At 45.4% G+C, this 24,434-nt stretch overlaps 1 protein-coding gene across 2 annotated transcripts in view; it reads right to left on the bottom strand.

Moving 5' to 3' along the window:
* Positions 1-1,227: 1,227 nt before the first annotated feature.
* Positions 1,228-24,434, bottom strand: part of TGFBRAP1 (transforming growth factor beta receptor associated protein 1) — a 68,504-nt gene continuing 45,297 nt past the window's right edge. For both annotated transcript variants that reach the window (XM_081264346.1, XM_081264345.1), the window contains 6 exons: positions 23,096-23,153; positions 18,672-18,815; positions 12,239-12,385; positions 11,205-11,364; positions 5,932-6,365; positions 1,228-2,890 (listed from right to left, as the gene is read on the bottom strand). In XM_081264346.1, coding sequence (XP_081120472.1) covers positions 2,714-2,890; positions 5,932-6,365; positions 11,205-11,364; positions 12,239-12,385; positions 18,672-18,815; positions 23,096-23,153 — 1,120 coding nt within the window. In that variant the 3' untranslated portion in view covers positions 1,228-2,713. The remainder of the gene's footprint in view (positions 2,891-5,931; positions 6,366-11,204; positions 11,365-12,238; positions 12,386-18,671; positions 18,816-23,095; positions 23,154-24,434) is intronic.

Raw genomic sequence — 24,434 nt, forward strand, 5'->3', positions numbered from 1 at the left:
AGTTACTGGAAATCTCCCCAGTGAGTGCATGATTCCTCAGAGAAGGCTAGAGGTGTCCAGCAGCGCCCTAGGAACATGCAGGAGATAGATTCAAAGGTGGTCCAGGAGGAACAGAACTCCACGGGCAGCTGCTACAAGTCCTTCTGTGAGGGGCAGATGGCGAGGTTCTAGAACTCCTTAGACTAGGGACAGTGTGCGTGGAAACCATCACTTCATCAAGAGAATTTTTAAAAAAAATTACAGAGAGAACAACGAATTAAAAGAATTTTAATAAAATCCACAAGTTTACATTTGTACATCTTGTGTATCTGGGACCCAATCAGGGGAGAAGGATAAAGTTGCAAGGACAAACGGTTCTATGGAACAACAGGCAAAAAAGACTACCCCAGCTGCTTAACAGACATCTGGGTGACAATGGACCCCATAGCCACCCCCCTGCACCCTAGAGTGAGCAAGCGCAGTTTACCAAACTTCCCAGCTCTGAGCTCAGGCCCAGGCCCCTCAGCCGACGTGACGCTCCTACGTTAATACTTGATAGGCCATGGCAGATAAACAGTCCATAAAATTAAACAGTACTGCCCATAGAATATTAATGTAAATTGAGTTCTGTTCATGCTGTTTTAACTAGAATGGCTACGCTGAACCTGATGAGAGGGAAAAGGTCTGAGTGACAGTTCTGATCGCTCTATTCAACGGCAGTCATAAAACAGCAGGCCTGGTAGAAACAATCATGTATTTGTCTTAAAAATAGGATTTAAGAAAAGGACCTCGTGAGAGAGCGAGAGGGGTTAGAGAAGACAGTTTTTAACATGCGAGACAATCCTGCACGTTGCCATATTGTTCCGCTCGTGTTAAATGATTCAGTAGAGATGGGAAACTGCCCAACTACAGCTTTCATTCTTGGAGACAATGGCAGGCGTTTCAAAATATCCATCCAGGTTCAGAGGGGGGAGGAAAAAAGAGACTAGTATCCCCGGGCCAGGAGTGAGCCATCCCAAGCCTTTTCCAAGACGGCACCCATCTTGTGGACAGAGAAAGCAGTGTTTTTAAAAGTATGATGCTGCGTAGGCAGGTAACGTGCTCTTTGGGGAATACAAACCTCAACTCACAGGTTGCAGTGATAACCCACGCAACAAGATGAGTTCCAGTCATCCAGGAGCCGATGCTCATGACCCGGCTTGGAATTCAGACCAGTTTACACAGCACAGCATACACCTGAGCCACAAAGAGAATTTCTCCATTGTTTATTCTTTAGATAATTGAAACATGGTTAGGAAAAAAAGGTGCCAATTCCCAACAACACAAGGATGCTTTTGCTTCTTGGCTCACTCAGAATCCCAAAAGAAAAAAAAACACAGTGATCATTATTAGTATAACAAACGTTCTTTAAAGAACAGACAGTGAGTTCTTTATTCCCCTCAGGAGGGCCCAGGATGATGAAGAAGGGTGTGTTTCGCCGCCCTCCTGTTATAGGTACCAGCAGATCCCTGTTTCCCAAACATCGTGGTTGGGGGGGGGGTATATTGTCTTTATGGAAATTCTTCCCAGCACAGGTCATCCCAAGGATGAAATTCCAAAGAGACAGTGAAATGGTAAGCGTTGCAGCTTGTCTGACATGATGCAGAAGCACAAAGCAAATCCCCCAGGTGGTTATGGAGGAGAGACCTTTCTTCTGCAGATTCCGGAAGTCTCAGAGCAGGCGTAGAAAGTGCTGGCAGGTAAGTCAGCCTGACTGGACCTCCTTGGAAGATCTCTAGAAGCACCTATCAGGAGCAAGGGTGCCTCCATTCAGGGCAAAGGCAGTTTTTCCTAAGGTCTGACTCCTGAAAAGCACACTTGGTTTAGCTTCTCTCGTTTTCCCTTTTCATTTCTCAAGTCTTCAGTAGGAGGTACGTTTTCACAAGAAAAAATAGCCCTAATGAACATGACAGATGAATTTTTCAATGAGAGAGAAACTACAAAGATGCTGTGAATTCAAATGAAACGGGTTAGTGGAACCTGTTCATCAGGGAGCTTCCAATCAGCAGATGATGTCACTGCAAAGGAACCTGCCTTTGGGTCCCCAACACCTTGGTCTCCCTGTGCCCACTTCAGAACGGGCAAACTAGCTTCTCTCTTGGACCTTTATCGGTTTCCAAAAAGATCTCCATTTGCTAGGCAGTCCGAAGCACAGGAATTTACCCAAAAGTGATTGTTGGAGTAAACAAAACAGAACCTTTTGGGGAATGAGAGCTGATGGGAAGAAGAAACAAAAAAAGTATGTCCCTAAGGTTGGCCACTTGCAGGGGCAAAGGCAGAGCCAACACAGTTGGAGAATGTGCCCCGGACATGCCTGGGGTGGGAAGGGCTTCGCCTGAAGACCATGCCACACCTTTCCAGAGCCCGTGTGTGTCTCAGGAGGGCTCTCTCACTTGTCCCGACCACACGGGGAAGACTCCCTTTTCTTTCAGAGAAGACCTCTGTTCTGGATGACTGTGTTTCTGGACAGGTGAACTCGGGCCTACTTTCGGGATTCTCAGGGATCTCCATTTACATTCATACAAAGAATGATCAGCAGTGAGGTGTCCTTGTTTCACAGGGACTGCTGTGTCCCTGGCACCCAGGTGTCTTCCCTTTGTCCTGCTGGCATGAAGTGTGGCAGCTGTCTGCTCTTGGTGTCCAGCAGGCTTAGAAAAGACCTCGGAGTCCCCCTTGTGTGCTTGGGCCAAGCTTTTCAAGTCCGGGTGCCAGGACTGGGCGAGCTGGGCGTCGTGTGTCTGTTGGTGGCACAGTGGGTGTGCACAAGCCCTCCATTTGGGTATCTGACAAACACAGGCTCGCCAAAGGGATTCTGGCACAGCTGGCAAAGCTTTTGGTCTGAGAGCCAGATTGCGCTTCCTTTCAACTTCATCTGCAAATAGAAATCAAGAGTAGTCATGCTGCATTTAAACCCCAAGTGACCACCTTCTGTTTTTTAAGAGTTGATGCACTTCCTCCACCCCAACCCTGCAAGGATGGTTCTCCCTGATGCAGACTGTGTTCATATCGACTTCTTTAAACAGTATGCAAGCAGTGGAAATAATCAAACCATCCTTGGTACTCAGACAAGTAAAAAAAAAAAAAAAAAAAAAAGCTGTTCTTTGTTTATAAAAGAAATTGCTGCTTGTTGGCATTTCTATTACAGATTCTCCCTCCAACACTCTCAGGGCTCTGTTTCACCCTAGGCCTGACGTGAATGTGAGAGCCACACAGGACCATGCACCATCTCACTCCCTGGCCCTTGCACTTGCCAAAAAGAAAGGTACAAAAAAGGGACACGGCCGAGGTTCTGTGGCAGATGAGAGGCACATTCCTGATGGGCTGGGCAATACAATCTCTTTTCTTTAGAGGTAAACAATAAAATGGAGCCGTAAAACCATCAGCCCAGGTCTGGTAAACAGACTTCAATTTTGCAAATGGAAAAGTTCTAAAAATCCACTCTCCACTTACTGTTGCCATGAACCCTGAGCTGCTTTCCTTCACCACGCCCTTCAGCCGTGCTGTTCTGCCTCCCCTTGGGCCCAGAGCTATGGAGTCTGCCAGCCATGAACTGAACCTCTGAAACCCACTTGGACTCCTGTGTATGGTCATAAAGAAGAAATGTAAAAGCACAGAAAGTGAAGAGGGAAAAAATGATCTTCCTGGCTTTGGTTTTCAAAAGTCCTTCAAAATATGGAAACTGAGGAAGAGAGATCAATTTTGCACAGAGTCCTATGGCTGGCAGGTGGAGGAGCCAGGATCCTCCTTTAGGAAGCCTGGTTCTGAAACTGGTTCTCTTTTTCACTCTGTGATTCCTCTAACCTGGAGCCAGCTGAATATTTTTGTCTGTTGAATTCAGGAGAGAGAACGACTATTCCAGTCATGACAAACAGAGTTAACAGAGTTAGCTCATCGTGAATGCAAATTCGATTGCTTTGTGGCTGCTGCTTGGAGCATGTGCCAGATTTGCCAAGAGCTGGTTGATTAATGCCACTCAGAACAAAGTAGCAGCAGGTCCAGGGACTATTCCACTGAAATATTTAGGTCCTGAACCCCCTGGCAGGTGGGTCCCCTCCACTAACATTAATCCCTTGCTCCTCTCACCAGCACCCATGTTCACTGCCTTTGCTTCTCCATGCTCACTAAAATGCTGCCCCTCCTCCCACGGCCCAACCATGCTACCTCTACCTCCCATGTGAAATGCCTACACCACCCAACCTCACTCGTCTTCATTTTCATGGAATCTGTGTTGTCATGTGTGATCCAACACTTGTGAATAGGCAAAGACAGATTTCAAGACCACCACCGGACCCTGAAGTTGGGAGCAGGCAGGAGGAGTCCATCTTTGGTCTCTGTCTCTCCCTGGAGCCCAGCTCAGAGCCTGGTGCAATTTGGATGCTTTACAAAGCATTCATAAAATAAATAAAGAAAGAATGAATGGGTGGATTCTTTAGACGTTTCCCATTTGTATACCTTGACAGCTCTTTGAGGGTAGGGATGTGTTATCGAATTCTTTTGGGCTCTCCATCATACCACTGTGATGCATAGTAATTACTTCAAATCTGTGAGGACAGAGACTGAGCCAACAAAACCTCCTTCTCGGAGGAGTTATTGAGCAATCTGAATGAGAGGGAGAATAATAAATATTTGACTTACAAATAATAATGATGAAAGTCATGGCACTTGTTGGCTCAACTGTCTTGGCTGTCCAGATCTACTATTTTCTACATGCATTAGTCAATGCTTCTTTTTTACTCCCCGGTAACAAATAAGTCAGATCAGTTAGCTTTGGCTGCGCAATAAGCAACCCAGAACTTGGTGGCTTAAAACAATAATGGCCTATATACTTCAAATGGGTGATCTTTAATTGATAAAATAAAGTTGTCAAAAAACCCCAAAAGTCCTACACAATTCAGTTCGGTCAACCCAGGCAGGTGAGTCTATTGACAGGATCGAGTAGCAAGTTGGTAAATTGATCTTGTACTCATTAGTTGCATTTATCATTCAACAAAACAACTTATTTAACACCTTCAGCATGCCAGGCTTGGCCCTGGGGAAACTGAGATAAATAAATGAAGTTTCCTGCCCTCAAAGAATCCAATCTAATAGTAACAAGAGAGAATCATGAATATATGACAAAGCGTGCAGATGAGCAGGGGGGAAGGCGGTTCATCTGCTGTGGGTATGAGATGGTTTCAATATGGACAAGTGGTAGGCTGAGTTCTGACCTGGTGTTCACCAGACAGAAAGGAAGAGGCAGGAGTATTTCAGATGGTGGGAACAGAACATGCAAAGGCCAGGAAGTGTGGAGCAGCATGTCACCCCTGGGTGGTGCCTGGCTGAGACCAGGATCCATGCCAGGAAGCAGCAAGAGGATGCAGGACGGCATCTCCCAGGCCATGGGGAGTCCACACAGGCTTTATGTGTGAGAAGAATGTGGATTCCCGCTCTGCCACCACCTGGAGTATCCAGAGAGGGAGGACAGCTTGGTGACAAGAACTCGCCCAGGAGGCACTTCTGGGCTCTTCCTCTGACTGACTGTGACCTCCTTGGGCTTGAGTTTCCTCTGCTGTGCAGTGGAGAGGACACTAGTAGACACGACATAAAGCTGTTGTGGTGATGAAGTGGTATGATGGAAAGTGCCAGAATGGTGCCCGGCCGTTGCTACCTGGTCAGCGAGCAGCACCTTTCTGACTCTTCTCCTTCCTCCCTTCCCCCACCCCACCTGCTCACTGATCATCAGTGTTCAAAAGGGGAGAGGAGCTACCCTGATGTCCTGCTCCCCACCAGCCCCTGCCTCTCCCCACAATCTGGTACTGGATATGTTGAAGTCACATATCGAGCTGACCAAGACCATCTGCACAGGTAAACCTGCCTTGCACAACTCACAGGCAGGTGGCAGAAGTCCACCCAACCAGTAGGCCAGGCACTCACCTTATTGTATGTGTAGATCAAGTTTTCCGACCTGGCCAAGCCGACAGCCACCTGCGTGGTCCTCCTGGCATGGATGCTGTCCCTCATGGCCCCAGTTAGGAATGGGCAGAGCAGCTGCACCGACCAGGAGCCAGGCAGCAGCTGCAACACCTGCGTGGCATCAAACTCTGTGGCGTGGCGATTCAGCAGGTCCACGGCAGCCACGGTCAGCTCATGGGCAGCCGGGCCGGCGTGCAGGTACATGGCGAGCAGCGTGTGAAAGAGGTGCCGGCGGCAGGGTGCGTCCTGGCCCTCGGAGCTCCACAGGCAGTAGTCCTCGGCCGCCGAGAAGTCCCCCAGCTCATGCACGAGGATGTGCAGGGCTTTCCCGTGCTCGCCCAGCTTCCCGTGGAGGATGGCGCTCTCCATGGGCAGGCCAGCGCCCTGGATCCTCTCTGTGGGACAAAACTGCCACTCTGAAACAGGCAGGCCTCTGCCAGGGGAACCACTGCATCCTGCTGCTCCAAGTCTTAGAAAGGGCAGCCCCCCTAGCTACTTAGACAGTGCTAAATACCGCCACCCAGGCGACCCCGGGAGGGAAGCTTTTCTTGTATTGGCACCGTGCCGATTTGGATCTTAGTAAAACAGAAGATGGATTCTACTTTTTTTTGGGTACTGGGGACTGAATTCAGGGGCACTGGACCACTGAGCTACATCCCCAGCCCGATTTTGTATTTGATTTAGAGACAGGGTCTCACTGAGGTGCTTAGCGCCTCGCTTTTGCTCAGGCTGGCTTTGAACTGGTGATCCTCCTGCCCCAGCCTCCTGAGCTGCTGGGATGACAGGCGTGCACCTCCACATGGCTGGACTCTACTTAATATGTTTAGAGAATGAACAAAACAAATGATCCAGGATCCCAGAAGGCCCCAGTGAATCACTGCGCACTCCGGGTCTCCAGGTCTTCAGCTTCCCAGTGTAGTATATTTTCTTTGACTAAGGCAGAAGGGCACAAGAGCTGTCACTCTGTGTCCTTGGGGGATTGTTCCAGGACCCAGCCTCTATGGTACCAAGAAACCCGATGCTCAAGTTCCTACATCCATCCCCATGTATTCTGACACCATCTCTGGATTACTCACAACACAGTGCAGCACGAAGGCTGCGCCCATGTTTGTCATACTGTATTGTTTAGGGAGCAGTGACAAGACAAAGGCTGGTACACGGTTAGTACAGACACAGTTTGGGGGGAACATTTTCCATCCCAGTTGGTTGAATCTAGAGAGGCAGAGCCCATAGATAAGGAGGGCTGACTGTGTATCCCCTTAAATCCAAACACCCCCCCCCTAAAGGTGTGTTTATACCAACTTATTCTAATTCCACTGGGATTACAGTGGCGCATGCCTGTAATAGCAGCACCTCAGGAGGCTGAGGCAGGAGGATCGCAAGTTCAAAGCCAGCTTCAGCAACTTAGTGAAAGGCCTTAAGCAACTCAGTGAGACCCTCTCTCTAAATAAAAAATAAAGAGGGCTGGGGATGTGGCTCAGTGGTAAAGCATCCCTGGGTTCAATCCCCAGCACCCCCCTCCCAATTTAAAGTACACTTCACTGAAAGGAATATGATGAGCTTATAGTGCTAAAAACCACCACTACACCACCCAAGAAAAGGTTGAAAGCAAAACATAAGGCTTTTTTCCCCCCCAAATTTTCCCCGCAATTAAGGGTCCAGGTAACAAGGAAATGACAGACCCAAAGGCAGTGTCACTCTGAAGGCCCGACCTTGTATGGATGGAGTCTCACTGGCAAAGTCGCATCCCTCCCCCACCCCCTCTGTGGAATAGGAAGATGCAAGACCTATACCTATTATCTTCCTACTGCTCAGGGTTATTTTGAGGATAACACTTGGTCTGAGGTCATGCTTAATACTCAAGTGACGGGCACTTGGCCTCTGAAGCCTGGTCACACAGGGGTCCCCTCAGGCTAATGCCTAAGACAGACATGACCAGGATGCAGCCAAGGGCTGGGTGTGTAGCCTGTGTCCACTGCAGCACCAGACACCACCCTCCTCCTGGTGAAGGGTCAACACACAATTGCTCAGAGGCTTCCACACTTGAGTCACAGGGAGACGTGCAAAGGTGCAAAGGGCACTGGGGTGATGCACACTGTTTACACCCATCACCGCACTGATACCGGATTCCCGGTACCCTGAGGGGACTGGTTTGGCAGGGATGGTTACTACAGCTTCCCTAGCCTGGTGTATCTTCAAGTCACCCAACTACCAACCAGGGGTTACTGCCATGCTGCGGTGACAGCTCGAGTGTGTCCCCCACAGCTCGTGTGCTAGAAGCTTAGTCCTCTAAGTGGCGATGTGAGAGGAGGTGGAGCCCAGTGGGAGATAACTAGGTCCCTGAGGGGTCAACTTCAGAAGAGACAGAAGTAGTTCTCCTGGGATCCTGGTTGGTTCTCATGAGAAGGTTGTCATAAGAGATCAAGACTGGCCCCTCCTTCATCTCTCTCTGGCTTCCTGTCTTTCCCTGTGATCTTTCTCTCTCTCTCAAGTGCTCACCAAACAGCCCTGATCAGAAGCCAAATCAATAGGGGCAAGCCCCTCTTGGACTTTTGACCTACAAAACTGTATGCTAAATAAAACTTTTTTATATAAATTACCTAATCTCAAGTATTTTGTTATAGCATCAGAAAGTAGACTAATCCAGACACAAGGTTAATCTCTGATTTTCTAATGTTATTTCCATAGTGTGTTGGGGGACCCTCACTGCCTGCAAGACCCCCAGTTCTTGCACAAGGATACACTGTATGTGCTCAAAAGCTGGATGAATGAAAGCCATGGTCAGCAAATTTATGTAAGGCAAAAAAGTATGTCAAAGGTGTTAGTAAAAGCCAGGTGCAGTGGCACTTGACTGTAATCCCAGCAACTCAGGAGGTTGAGGCAGAAGGATTGCAAGTTCAAAGCCAGCCTCAGCAAAGTAAGGCACTAAGCAACACTGTCTTTAAATAAAACAATATAAAATAGGGCTAGGGATGTGGTTCAGTGGTCAAGTGCCCCTGAGTACAATCCCCAGTACCTATCCCCACCACAAAAAAAGCGTTAATAAAGATATTTAACAGCCTTTATAGTATGAGCACCAACCAATAAAAACACACAGTGGCTGTAGGCAATCTGCATGGCTGCAAGCACCACAGGCGAAGGGGAGCCCTGGGTAAGTGCGAGCTAGAACCAGCATTTGCTGTTCATGCCAAACATCAGTACACATCCATGCTCTGGCTCTGCTGCTCATGAGCTGTGTGACATGGGGCAAGTTGGGTAAATCTTTGAGCTTCAATTTATGTGCTCTCCTGTAACAACGGGAAGAGTGCTAGGACTTACTTCATATAAACTGCAGAAATTAAGCATTGTAACACGTTTTTGGCCTCTTGACTTATGCCTGGTGGATACAGCTAATCCTTACTATGCATGCATTTCAAGTGGTAAATTCATCTACTTGCTAAAATCTATTTGTTACCTCAAAACGAACACTCACAGCAATTTCAAGGTCATTCCTGGCCACACACAAAGCAAAAAATATGTTAGCTGCCCAACATACACAGCTGAGGTTGAACAAGGTGACCCTCTCTCTGCCTTCTTGCTTCAATTCTCAAGCTACATACGAATGTCCTTTACATGGTCTATTTAGTGATACTTTTTTTTTTTTTTTTGCATTTTGCTCTTTGTTAGTAATTTTACTGAAGGCTGTGCTGAGCCTTATGGAGAAAATTTGTGCATCACATAGGCTTTATTTGGGCATGAGTTATAGTGTTGTTGACTGTGAATTTAATGGTAATGAATGAACAATGTATGAAGGTGTCATTAAACAGAAACATGCATGGTTGAGAGACTTTACGGGGGAGCACAAGAGGCCTCCCCCTCCTCCAGGCAGGCTGACTGTCCATGTACCGACAGGGTTATGAAATGCTGGGCAGGTTTGCAGAAATCTCACCCTCTATTTCCCCTACTGACCACAGTTCAATGCTTCCTGATTCCATGTTTGTGGAGACTTCCAAGAACACAGCTACCAGGAACAATGAGAAGGGATGTAATGGTTGGAAGATGGCACTAATGCTGTTAAAGAAAAATACGTTCAAATCCAGGTGCAGTGGCACTTGACTGTGATCCCAGCACTCTTACTGTACTGGTGTCCAGTACAGTAAGAAAGTGGTCAATGCTACCAGTGCAGGACCACACTGCTATGTGGCACTCTCCAAATATGGACACTGTGGTCTTTGCCCTCTTGAGAAACTGGAAACTCAAGTTCCCTCTAAGACACCTGCAGTGCTTCCATGGCTTAGGGCTCAAGGGACTTCAAGCCGTGACCAAGGTTTGAAGACCAAGAAAGGGCCACTGGAACAGGGCCAGTTGGCAAAGTGTTGACCAAATGCAGCTGGTCCTGAGTACTCACAGGTTTCACATCTGAGAATTGAACCCATCACAGATCAAAAAAAAAAAAAATTTTAACAAAAAACAAAAAATCAAACAGTAACAACAATTAAAAAAGAAAACCAAAAACTGGTCAGGTGCAGAGTGGCACATGCCCGTGATCCCAGCTCTTCGGCAGGCCAAGGCAGGAGAATCACAAGTTTGAGGCCAGTCTGGGCAATTTAATGAGATCCTTTTCCCAAATAAAATAAAAAGTGCTGGGGTGTAGGCTCAGTGGTAGAGTTCACTGGCTTCCTTCCCCAGTACAGCAAAAAAAAAAAAAAAAAAAAAAAAAAAAAAATCGCATCTGTGACAGACTTAAATGATGAAATATAACAATTATTTACCCAGTTTTTACATTGTGTGAGGTGTTATAAGCAATCTCAATGGGAGAAAGTGTAAAGGTCCCATACAAACACCCGCCATTTTCTCTAAGGGACTTGAGCATCTGCAGACTTATATCCTGGGGGGTCTGGAACCAATCCCCCAAAGATACCTAGGCACTACTGTAGTGGAGTCATCCAAAGAAACCAGGACTGGGTGTTCCAAGCTGAATCGAGAGGTTTAAATGAAGGTCTGATCAACAGCCATGCACACGGCCAGGACCTGTCAGGGCAACTCTGATGTCACCAGCTTAGGCCTCGGTCCAACTTGAGAGACTTTACAGGGAGCACAAGAGGCCTCCCCCTCCTCCAGGCAGGCTGACTGTCCAAATGGGCCCAACGAATCATCCCACAGGATCAAAAGGGAGCTCTGCCCACGCTGGTCTCTCCGTTCCCCACCCCCGTGACAGAAGCGTCTAACTGGGGGGACACTGCGCTCATTCTCACCTATCAGAAAGTGGACTCGATACAAGTCAGATTTCTGGAGCAGGCGCCGAAGCTTGGTCTGTGTCTCGCTGGGCTCCGAGCCCTGGCTGCCGGCAGCCGCCCTCTGCTGCAGCACCTCCTCCAGGTAGAGGACCGCCAAGTGGGTGTGGTACTCTTCTTTCTGCAGGAGAGGGGGTCCGACAGACAGAGTCTGCTGAGTGGGAAGCCTGCAGATCCCCACCATCAGCCACTGTGCCCCGACCCGGCCTGCTCTGAGGGGACCTGGGGCAGATTCTCAGAGACAGTGGATGTGACGCTCTTGGCGGGTGGGAAATCTCTCAGAGACCTCAATGCACAGAGGAGGAGCTCTCAGCTCGTGGTGCTTCAGTTTGAATGTTGCATGTTCCCCAAAGGCCCACGTGCTCCAGGCTTGGTCCCCAGGGAGGTGAAACTGGGAGGTGGGGCCTAATGAGAGGAAGTTGGGACAATGTGGTTATGTCCTAGAAAGGGATTACGGGACTGCAGTCTCTTCCTCTTTCTCTCTTTCACACACTGGCCATGAGGTGAGCAGCTTGGTCCACATCTGCTCCCAGCCATGACAGTCTGCCTCATCACAGGTCCCAAAGCAACAGGCCCAACTGACCACAGACTGGAACCCCGAAAACCAGAAATCAAAATCAACCTTTCTCTTCATAAGTTAATTACCTCAGGTATTCTGTCGGAGTGGTGGAAAGCTAATGCGTGACTGTGGAGAACAAAAGGGTTACTGGTCATTTTGTGAAGTAAGGGCCACAGGATTTAGGTATTCTGAAGAAAGGCCCAAATTCTCTCATTTCTTTTGGAGATGATAACAGAGGGAAAACAGAACAATATCAATATAGAGGACAGGAGGTGGCAGTGAAAGGGCTACCTATTCCAGTGGGTGTCTTTCACTGAGCCTCAAGTTCCCTCAGACATCCACAAGTACAGACGGAGCAGCCAGGGAACGGGAACGTGACATCAGAACCATCTGCTAAAAAAGCTGATAGTCAGGCTCCGCCTCCTGTCGTGCTCACCTGCAGCCTCCTGTCAATAACGAGATGTTCCAGATATTTAACAAGAGCTTTAGGGTATTTTTTAAGGCAACTGATAATATCATCTGGATTAAAACTATTCTTCTGCTGTTCGTCCCAAGGTCTCTTGGTGAAAACTTGAACGCCAACCTAAAGGAAGAGCAGAATAGTTATTAGACTTTTTGAAGTCACTTTTTCTTCATCTTTATTTTGGTCACTATGCATTCATGATTTGGATAAAACCATCATAAAAATATGATGATGAAATACATTAAGTAGGTACGACTTTTTGGGTGTCAATCATATCCCAATAGAGTGGCTAACAAATATGGTTACGGAGAAACATGGTCCAGAAGGAAGCAGAGAACATGAAGCAAAGACAGAAAAGCGCCCTCCACTCAGAAACCTCCCCTCAGACATCCAGCTGGAATTTCTTTAACAATGATTAGAAACTAAAGACGAAGCATTTATCAGTAATGAATTTTGACAACTCATGCAGTCCCTATCTTGGACTATTAAGATCATCCTCAAACAGGGATGTTTCTTTGCCTAAGAATAAACGAAAATAGCCAAAAGCACTGAAAACTCAATATACTAAACTCAGATCTCTGAACCAAGATTAGCTATTTGGTAGACTATTTATGATAGATGGTTAATCTGGGATCTGACACTGGTTCCTGAACAGAACTGCCTCCTTTCACATTAAAATACTCTGGTCTAATTCCATCTTCAATCAACACACATAAATCAAAGGCATTTCTGTATATCAGCGACAAAACTTCTGAAACAGAAATGAGGAAAAACACTCCATTCACAATATCCTCAAAAAAAATAAAATACTTGGGAATCAACCTAACAAAAGAGGTGAAAGATTTATACAATGAAAACTACAGAACCCTAAAGAGAGAAGTAGAAGAAGATCTTAGAAGATGGAAAAATATACCCTGTTCATGGATAGGCAGAACTAACATCATCAAAATGGCGATATTACCAAAAGTTCTCTATAGGTTTAATGCAATGCCAATCAAAATCCCAACGGCATTTCTTGTAGAAATAGATAAAGCAATCATGAAATTCATATGGAAAAATAAAAGACCCAGAATAGCAAAAGCAATTCTAAGCAGGAAGTGTGAATCAGGCGGTATAGCGATACCAGATTTCAAACTATATTACAGAGCAATAGTAACAAAGACAGCATGGTACTGGTACCAGAACAGGCGGGTGGACCAATGGTACAGAATAGAGGACACAGAGACTAATCCACAAAGCTACAACTATCTTATATTTGATAAAGGGGCTAAAAGCATGCAATGGAGGAAGGATAGCATCTTCAACAAATGGTGCTGGGAAAACTGGAAATCCATATGCAACAAAATGAAACTGAATCCCTTTCTCTCGCCATGCACAAAAGTTAACTCAAAATGGATCAAGGAGCTTATATCAAATCAGAGACTCTGCGTCTGATAGAAGAAAAAGTTGGCTCCGATCTACATATTGTGGGGTCGGGCTCCAAATTCCTTAATAGGACACCCATAGCACAAGAGTTAATAACAAGAATCAACAAATGGGACTTACTTAAACTAAAAAGTTTTTTCTCAGCAAGAGAAACAATAAGAGAGGTAAATAGGGAGCCTACATCCTGGGAACTAATTTTTACTCCTCACACCTCAGATAGAGCCCTAATATCCAGAGTATACAAAGAACTCAAAAAATTAGACAATAAAATAACAAATAACCCAATCAACAAATGGGCCAAGGACCTGAACAGACACTTCTCAGAGGAGGACATACAATCAATCAACAAGTACATGAAAAAATGCTCACCATCTCTAGCAGTCAGAGAAATGCAAATCAAAACCACCCTAAGATACCATCTCACTCCAGTAAGATTGGCAGCCACTATGAAGTCAAACAACAACAAGTGCTGGTGAGGATGTGGAGAAAAGGGTACACTTGTACATTGCTGGTGGGACTGCAAATTGGTGCGGCCAATTTGGAAAGCAGTTTGGAGATTCCTGGGAAAGCTGGGAATGGAACCACCATTTGACCTGCTATTGCCCTTCTTGGACTATTCCCTGAAGACCTTAAAAGAGCATGCTACAGGGATACTGCCACATTGATGTTCATAGCAGCACAATTCACAATAGCTAGACTGTGGAACCAACCCAGATGCCCTTCAATAGATGAATGGATAAAAAAAATGTGGCATTTATACACCATGGAATATTACGCAGCACTAAAAAAATGACAAAATCATGGAATTTGCAGGGAAATGGATGGCACTAGAGCAGACTATGCTTAGTGAAGGTAGCCAATCCCTAAAAAACAAATACCAAATGTCTTCTTTGATATAATGAGAGCAACTATGAACAAGTAGGGAGGAAGAGCAGGAAGAAAAGATTAACATTAAACAGAAACATGAGATGGGAGGGAAAGGGAGAGAAAAGGGAAATTGCATGGAAATGGAGGGAGACCCTCATTGTTATACAAAATTACATATAAGAGGTTGTGAGAGGAATGGGAAAATAAACAAGGAGAGAAATGAATTACAGTAGATGGGGTAGAGAGAGAAGATGGGAGGGGAGGGGAGGGGGGATAGTAGGGGATAGGAAAGGTAGCAGAATACAACAGTTACTAATAGGGCATTATGTAAAAATGTGGATGTGTAATTGATGTGATTCTGCAATCTGTATTTGGGGTAAAATTGGGAGTTCATAACCCACTTGAATCTAATGTATGAAATATGATATGTCAAGAGCTTTGTAATGCTGTGAACAACCAATAAAAATAAATTTAAAAAAATTAAAAAAAGAAGAGTCTTCGGTGGTCACAAACATTTCGCTGCACAAAATCTCTTGTGCCCTTGGGCTGGGGATGTGGCTCAAGTGGTAGCGCGCTCGCCTGGCATGCGTGCGGCCCGGGTTCGATCCTCAGCACCACATACAAACAAAGATGTTGTGTCCGCCGAGAACTAAAAAATAAATATTAAAATTCTCTCTCTCTCTCTCTCTCTCTCTCTCTCTCTCTCTCTCTCTCTCTCCTCCCTCCCTCCCTCCCTCCCTCTCACTCTAAAAAAAAAAAAATCTCTGGTGCCCAACCTTTTCTTCCGAGGCCAATGGTGATTACTGCCCTTATTGATCAAGCCAGTTCCACTGGACCCTCCCACTGTGCCATTATTGTCCCATTTCACAGAGAGAGTCTGAGCCTCACCGAGGTTAGATAACTTGCCTTCCGTCGCACAGCTCGTAAGTGGTAGTGCCCATCAGAGGCCACGTGTTACCTCTCCTGAGCAGAAAACAGGCCCAGCAAGCACTCGACAGCCATTAGCTACTACTTCCCAGTGGGAAACACATCTGTCCCGTGGTCAGGAGCCGTCATTCAGAACCACTACCCTGGACCATAAAAGACAGCGGCATCCGCCAGTCTTTCCACACCACGGCCAGGAAGGACACAGACACCCGGGGTGTCTATAAAGCTGAACTGTGTTTCTTTTCCAAAGTACGAAACAGGAGCTGCCGAAACGTGCGTGAGCTAACTGTCAACACAAGGCGATGATTTTTACTCAGGCTGACAAAAGAGACTGGAGGGCTGGCAGGAACCCTAAAATAATCACGGTCCCACGTGCTGCGTGGTGGTGTCATGGTGCGTTTGCCACCAAGCCCCTTGAGGTTAGGACTTGATCCATGGTCATGAGACCTCGGGAATGTGCCGCATTTGTGGAGTGGGTGAACGCATTTTTCCAACCCAACACTGATGCCAAATTAAGTTCCATCTTCTCAGCCACTGTGGATGGTGAGCACTTTGCGACCCTCTTTTTTATGGGAAGAGACAGAAACGAAGGGAGTTGAAATGACTGGTCCAAGGTCACCTCCTAGTTATCCGTGAGGCCAGGCTCCTACTTCAAACCCCAGATCCCAGGCTTTTCCACCAAGGGCTGCCCCGGGGGAAAGTGGGCTGGGAATCTCAGGTGGAGACTTGACCTTGATGTCTGCCATCTCTACACTGTTTTCATGTCCAGCAGAATGAAATGTGGACGAATTGCCTTTGCTAAGCCTTCCACCTGCACGGACTGAGTCCCGTGTGCTGGGGAAGAGCACCCAGAATGTCATGAGGGCAGGCAGCTCCCATTGGAGGCCGGGGAGCGTGTCCCCCCAGGGTGAGGAACTGGGGAGGCTGATTCCTCCCGTCTCAGGAATCCCTGGTCTCTTTGCATGTGTGGTCCTTTGCTGCCCTGAACAGAAGTCCATTATTTAGAAATACTTTTAAATGCTTAAAGGTTGGGCTTTCTCTGATAATTTTAACCCTAAAACCAAGGAAACAGCTTCATAATATTCTCAACCAAAGAAGAATATGGGACAGCGGACGGGGTAGGGCCGACGGCATTGAGAGATGGGCTGAGGATGAGGGCTGCGGTTTGCTTCCTGAGGGATTCCGAGAGTAATCTGGAGTATGCGACCATCACCAAACACACAAAAAAAAAAAAAAAAAAAAGAAAGAAAAGAAAAAAAAAGAATTCCATCTTCAAGGAAATGCTAATGAGAAAAGTATATCCATGCCAGGTTCCCCTGGGCCTTTATGTGTGCATGGTCTGTTACCTGCAAACACACGAGTCTCCATGATCCCAAAACACGAGAAATGAAGTGGAACTGTTAAGAGTGTCAACTTGGGTTGTAAGTGTGGATTTGTGTGTTGGCTTTCTCACCAATTGGCAAAGATTCTGAATCCCGAGTCTCAGTTTGCCATAGTCTGAAAAACAGGCCCACTTCAGGCTAGGGAAGGCTCAGTGGTAAGATACTTGCCTAGCATGCACAAGGTCCTGGGTTCCATCCTCAATACTGCATAAACAACAACTACAACAATATCAGAATAATAACAATGTGCACTTCGTGGAGGTGCAGTGCCATTCAAAGGAGAGACAGGTCAAGTGACAGGCCTATCAGGTGGCACACAGGATTCCAGTATGTTCTGCTGTTATTTGGGAGCACTGAGAATGGTCTACCCCTCTCAATGGCACTAGATCCATGCTCTAAGTGTGCGCATGTGGAGTGGACACTGTGGGCATGCCTCAGCAGCACAGGAGGGATGGAGTAAAAGGTGAGTGCACAAGGGTGCGGACCTTCCAGGCAGCACGTGCGTCCCTCCCAGGGGAGCCAAGGAAATAGTCTGCCTTTAATGGTGAGAACCAAGAGGCTTAATATCTTTGTTCCAGTCATCTGTGGGAGTCACGAAGGACTCTGTCCCTCTGTCCTGAGCATGCTCTCCTCTAGACAGCCCACAGCCAACAGGTGCTTTACCACTCTTGTCATTTCTTGATGTCAAAGACGGGTTGACATAAAGGAGAATGAAATTATGGCATTTGCCAGTAAATGGATGGAACAAGACACTATCATTGCTAAGTGAAATAAACCAACCCCAGAAAACCAAAGCTGAATGTTCTCTCTGATATGTGGATGCTGACTCACATAGGGGGTGGGGGAGGGCACCAGATTGGACGAGGGGGCATGGGAGGGAGGGAGGGGACACGGGAATGGGAAAGACAGTAGAAGGATTCTGACATCACTTTCCTATGTTCACATATGAATACACGACCAGTGTGACTCTACGTCATGTACAACCACAAGAACAGGAAGGTAGACTCCATGTATGTACGATATGTCAAAATATATTCTACTGTCATGTGTAACTAAAAAGAACAAATTAAAAAAATGTGTTCAAAAGAAAAAAAAAAAAGATGGGCTAAATCCTGCTCCCCACACGGGCCTCCACACCCACAATTTCCTTGTAGGGTGGTGGGAGCAGGCAAGGGAACGATGGTCTCTCTGGCGTGGCCCAGGCCTGGGGCTGTCTCCTGACAAGGCCCAAAGCCTTCAGGGCAGCAGCCTGCTACTGCTTCGTGACAACAATGCCAGATGTCACTAGGGAGACAGGGAGACACCACAAGACTGACGGGGCTAGGCTTTTTGCTTTTCTAGAAAAGAGGGCTTCCCAGGTAGAGGATTCTAACCACGTGTCTAAGAAGCACCAAAATTCATAACTTCTGCCGGGCACAGTGGCACACACCTGTAATCCCAGGGGCTCAGGAGGCTGCGGCAGGAGGATCACTAGTTCAAAGCCAGCCTCAGCAAGAGAGAGGCGCTAAGCAACTCAGTGAGACCTTGTCTCTAAATATTATACAAAACAGAGCTGGGGATGTGTCTCCATGGTCGAGTGCCCCTGAGTTCAATCTCCGGTACCCATCTGGCCCCCCCAAAAAAGAAAAAATGCAGAATTTCTTGCAGAGCTGGAGTTCAGATGACTTAAAAGAAGGTATTAAAAGGGGAACAAAGAAAACAGAGGGGTTTGAAATGTAGCTTTTTTCCCCCACTTAAAATCAAGAGCTCTTCTGGTTAGTTTTTACCAGCCACCCTGAAGAAGAAGGCAATTCTCAAGCACAAACCTCCTCACTTCTCTGCAAGACCCAGTCGGCGTAGGTCCACACCAGCTCCTGGTCTAAGCAGTAGGTGAGAAAATCAACAATGTACTCGTACAGGTCTGAGCGCGTGGAGTCCTCGATGTCCCCGTTCACGATGTTCACCCACAACTGGAAAGGAATCAAACATAAACATAAACAAAACCCAGAACATTACGTATCTTGCAGAATTAGCTTAGAAAGCCTGTGTGTTTACTTACTTGACCTTTTAAGACTTTTGGAAGTGTAGGCTGAGAATCCCTCCCTGATCTGAAAACCCCCAATCCAAAACTTTGAACCCAGGAGAGCTTTACCACTGAGCACATCTCTATACCTTTTCATTTTTTATTTCGAGACAGGGTCACACGAAGTTGCTGAGTGCCTCGCTAAGTTGTTGAGGCTGACCTCAAACTTGTAATCCACCTGCCTCAGATTCCCATGTTGCTGGGCCAAAAATTTTTAAGCATGTTGATAATGCATTTGATTTAATTTTTATTTTTGGTACTGGGGATTGAACTCAGGGGCATTCAACCATTGAGCCATATCCCCAGCTCTATTTTGTATTTTTTTATTTAGAGACAGGGTCATACTGAGTTGCTTAGTGCCTGGCTTTTGCTGAAACTGGCTTTGAACTCACAATCCTCCTCCCTCAGCCTCCCGAGCCACTGGGATTACTAGCATGTGCCACCAAGCCTGGCTTGATAATGCGTTTTAGATTTCAAATTTCAAACTGGGGTTGGTTCACCCCTAAAATCTATGCAAATCTTCCAAAATCTGAAAAACTCCAAAATTTGAAATACTTGTGATCCCAAGCAATTTGAATAAGGAGTATTCAACCTGTAGTAGGACAAGTCATAAATGTCTAAATCCAATTTTTAATTTCCTTCCTTCCTTCCCAATGTAAACAGCCAACAGATTCCATGGGGATAGATGAGTGCTTTTCAAATCTTTCTTCATAAAATAAATAAAATGGTGACCTCTACAGACACAAAAGAATCCACCTAGAAGCACCAGAGAGCATCTATTTCTATCTTCCCCATCACCTGAGCTCTGGATTCTCAGACTCTCCTTGGACAGTGATAGGAAGATGCCTTTTTCCAAAATGTCTTGGTGATTCTGACCCCAAATGCTCCTGTTGCCTTTTGCCCAGCAGCTCAAGACAAACCCCACTGATAAAAATCTCTCGCTATTTCCATCAGAAACTTCCCGACCCTACTAACTGAAGCTTACTGTCTGGACCCCAGAAAGAGGGAGCATGATGTGGGGCAGGAAGGGATGGAGGCCGCACCTCCCCCACCATGAGCTTCATCCAGCTGGCCACCTGGCTGGGCTCCTGAGCCGGCAAAAGAGTACATCTAGGAAACAGGGCTGGTGATGCCAATCTGTGGTTCTGACATCCGAGTCCCCACATCTTTTATGTTATAGGTTGAGCATACCTTATCCCAAATGCAGGGGCTATAGGCATTTTGGATTTTACATTGTTTCAGATTGGGGGATTTTTGCATATAGATAGTGATGTATCTTGGAGGTGGGACTCAAGTCTAAACAAGAAATTCATTTGTATCAAGTACACTTTATACACTTTGCCCAGAGGTAAATTTATGCAATATTTTTAATAATTCTGTGCATGAAACAAGGTTTTGTTTTGGGAGGGCGTACCAGGGAATGAACTCAGGGGCACTCAACCACTGAGCCACATCCCCAGCCCTATTTTGTATTTTATTTCGAGACAGGGTCTCACTGAGTTGCTTAGGGCCTTACTTTTGCTGAGGCTGGCTTTGATCCTCCTGCCTCAGCCTCCTGAGCCTCTGGAATTACAGGCATGTGCCACCACACCTGGCTGAAACAAGGTTTTATGTTGTGGAATTTTCCACTTTTGACCTCACATCAGCACTCAAATAGTTTTGGGCTTTGAAGCCAGATTTTTCTGATTAGGAATGCTTAACCTATAATCATTTCTTCAACACTGACTTCCCCAAACCAAATAACATAATCACATATATATTGAAATTTTATCTGTGATACCCAAATATGTTTTGGCTTTGGGAAAGAGGCGCTTAATCACTAAGTCACATCTGAGCCCCATTTTATATTTTATTTAGGGTCAGGGTCTTGCCGAGTTGCTATGGCCTCACTAAGCTGCTGACTTTGGCTTTGAATTTGTGACCCTCCTGCCTCAGCCTCCTGAGCCACTGGGATTACAGGCATGTGTCTGGCCTCCTTTAAAAAAAATTTAAAAAACCTTCCTTCTTCCCTCTCCCCTCTCCTTCCTCTACTCTACTGGACTTCCTTTCACTCGTCTATTAATTTGTATTTGGTTGGTTCTTTATGCAAGCTTATCCTTCTCTCCTTGCTTTCCTCCGTTTTATTCTAGCTTCTGAAGATGGGAGAATACATTCAACCTTTGAGTCTCTGGGTCTGGCTGATTTCACTTAGCATGATGTTCTGCATCTCTACCCATTTACTGGCAAATACCATCATCTCATCCTTTTTAATGGCTGAGTAGAACTCTGTTGTGTATATACACCACAATTTCTTCATGCACTCATCTATTGATGGGCATCTGGGTTGATTTCAGAATTTAACTATTGTGAATTGTGCTGCTCTAAACATTGCTGTGGCTGTGTTGCTATAGTAGGCTGATTTAAAATCTTTGGGGAAAATACTCAGAAATGGGATAGCTGGGTCACCCCTAGTTTTCTGAGGAATCTCCAAACTGCTTTCCAGAGATTTAGTCTGCAGTCCCACCGATAATGTACCAGTACTCCTTTCTCCCCACAACCTTGTGATAGTTTCCCAAAGCAACACTAAAGACTAAATAGACACTTGGCTTTGCCAAAGTCATGGAGTTGATGTTATTTTGGTGAATATGGTTGATGTTCTTTGCTTCACACAATGAAACAAAAAAGAAATGTGGCATATATACACAATGGAATATTACTAAGCAATAAAAGAGAATAAAATCATGGCATTTGGAGGTAAATGGATGGAGTTAGAGAAGATAATGCTTAAGTGAAGTTAGCCAATCCCAAAAAACCAAATGCCAAATGTTTTCTTTGATATAAGGAGGCTGATTCATAGTGGGATAGGGAGGGGGAGCATGGGAGAAATAGACAAACTCTGGGGAAGGGAGGGGGCATGGGGTAATTAATGATGGTGGAATGTGATGATCATTATTATCCAAAGTACAGATATGAAGACATGAATTGGTGTGAATGTACTGTGTATACACCAGAGATATGAAAAATTGTGCTCTATATGTGTAATAAGAATTGTAATGCATTCTGCGTCATATGTAAATATACATATATATTTACATATATATATATATATATATATATATATATATATATATATATACACACACACACACACACACACACACATATCAGAAAACCAGTCCAACATGCAAAAGAGTGGATAACAAAGAACAGAGGGGAGAAAGTGCTCTGAGAGTGTGAGATGAAGCTGTCAGGCTCAAAAGCAAGCTGTAAGATGCAACAATGCAAGGTGAGAGACAGGCTGACAAATCCATGCTATTTCTCTCCAGGTGCAGTACCCTGCCCAGCCACCTGGAGCGCTGGTTCAAATCCCAGCTCCACCTGGGATCCCAGGCATGGCCTTGATCAGCTTCAGTTTTGTCACAGTGACATAGGGATAGTAATTTACCCAGCTCATTGGTAATGGTTATTGTCAGGAACAGTGGAAATGATAAATTCAATAGCTATTTTCTGCCCTAATTTTCTTATAAGACAGTGATGTCACATACCCTGTGGTTCAATAAGAAGTCTTATTCAAATAAGTAGAAAAAATAGTGGACTAAAGGTTAGGAAGTAGGGAGAAGAAGGATAGATGGAGGTTGGATAATAGGAAACAAAATACAGTTAGAAGAAGTAAGTCCTACTGTTCTACAGCTCAGAACTGCAGTTTACAACAATTTATTACAGATTTTAAAACAGAGGAGTTCAAAGATTCCCAACACAAAGAAGTGATAAATATGTTTAAGGAGTCGGCAATGCTAATTACCCTGATTTGACCATTTTGTGTCCTGTACATGTATCATCGAGTTATCACACTGTACCCTATAAGTGTGTACAATTATTTCACGTCTACTTAAAAAAATTAAAAATAAATTATCAGTACTTTTTCATTTGAAAATTTTTCAAGTTTCAAAATCTCAATCTGGATAGTGCTCTTCAAAGAAATACAAAGACAAAGAAATGAAAACTCTTGGCCATCATTTCTCAAGGAATTCACTTTCTAAAACAATATTATTTTTGTTCCGGATAAAAGGAGTTATAGACCAGGCAAAAGTGGTTTCTATCAATTTGTGGATTTAGCTTTGTTTGCTAAGTAACACTGAGTTAAAGGACACCGATTTCAACATAATGCTAAAATGCTTTTGGACCGACCTGCAGTGCAGCGGCATCTTGGTTATTGTAATGATAGAGCAGTCCAAGTGCAAAATACCTGGAAGAGAACAAAATAGTCAGGACAATGGGTCCCCATGACTCGCTGCAGGCAAAACCAACACAGTGACCTCCCCTGGCATGCTCCCCTGGATCGCTCCCCTGGATCCTATTCAACTCAGAAGACAGCTAACTTCAAACAAAAGGATCCTCACTTCTATCTATTTTGCTTATGGCACTAAAAACAGGTGCTCTATCAATCTCCAAAAAAGTATGATTCCAATCTCGGGAGAGCTGAGAAAAGAAAATACCATGATACTATGTGAAAATAGCATTTGGAATTGCTTTCTATTTTGCTTCAAATACTAATACAATTTCATATATCTTCAGTTACCACAGTAGCCCCTGACGCAGTGGTAAGAGCATGTGAAGGTCCACTGTCTGAGCATTTCTTGAGAAAAGGGGAAAGAAGCTTCAACCTGAACAACAGCAGAGAACACTGATGGTGTCCGGGAACCACAGACAACAGAAAGTCAAGGCATTCAGGAAGAGGGTCCCAGAGGTCAGAGACCTCAGTTTCTACTAAGGCTTCGTGACTGATGAACTGAATTGCACTGAGCAAGAAGACTAACTGACCCAGTCTTCTATGTCCTCATTTACAAATGGGAAGGACTGGCACGATGCTCACAAACTGTTTCAGAATTTGGAGCACTTCAGATTTTGGATTTTCCAATTAGGGATGTTTCACTGCAGAAATCTATGCAAACATCCAAAACTCTGAAACTCTGAAACCTGCAATGCTTCTGTTGCAAGCACCTTAGGTCAGGAATACTCAGCCTATAACACCACTCCATAGCATGTTCTGGTAACCTGGGAAACTGAGGACAGAGCCAAAACCCTCGTGGAAGCCCCGGTCATCTCAGGCACTGAACAGGGTCTAGCATGGTGACCCCCAGGATCTCTGTGGGATTTCATCAGTCCTTCTGCCCCTTCAAATTCTTAACAAAAATCATAGGCAAAAAAAAATATTTTTAAAAAACTTACTGCTTATATGAAATTAAGAGATCAACCAATGCCCTTCATTTTTAAAGATAAGAAAACTGGGGCCTAGAATGGTCAGTTCTGTGACTTCCTACCTTGGATGAAGAAACTGCCAGCCCTAATCAAGCCAGTCACTATGCACCAAGTGGCCCTGGACAAGAGGCTGCTACTAACTCATGGACGTAATGAAGGCAGTTTTCAACCATGACTTTGTGGGACCAAGGTCAAAAACCACACCACTTCATCATTTATCCAGGTGTCTATTTAAGCAGTTTGGTTATCAAAGACTCAATGCACCTTT

Source organism: Spermophilus citellus (assembly GCF_964194105.1).
Source record: "Spermophilus citellus genome assembly, chromosome: 13".
NCBI lineage: Eukaryota > Metazoa > Chordata > Mammalia > Rodentia > Sciuridae > Spermophilus > Spermophilus citellus.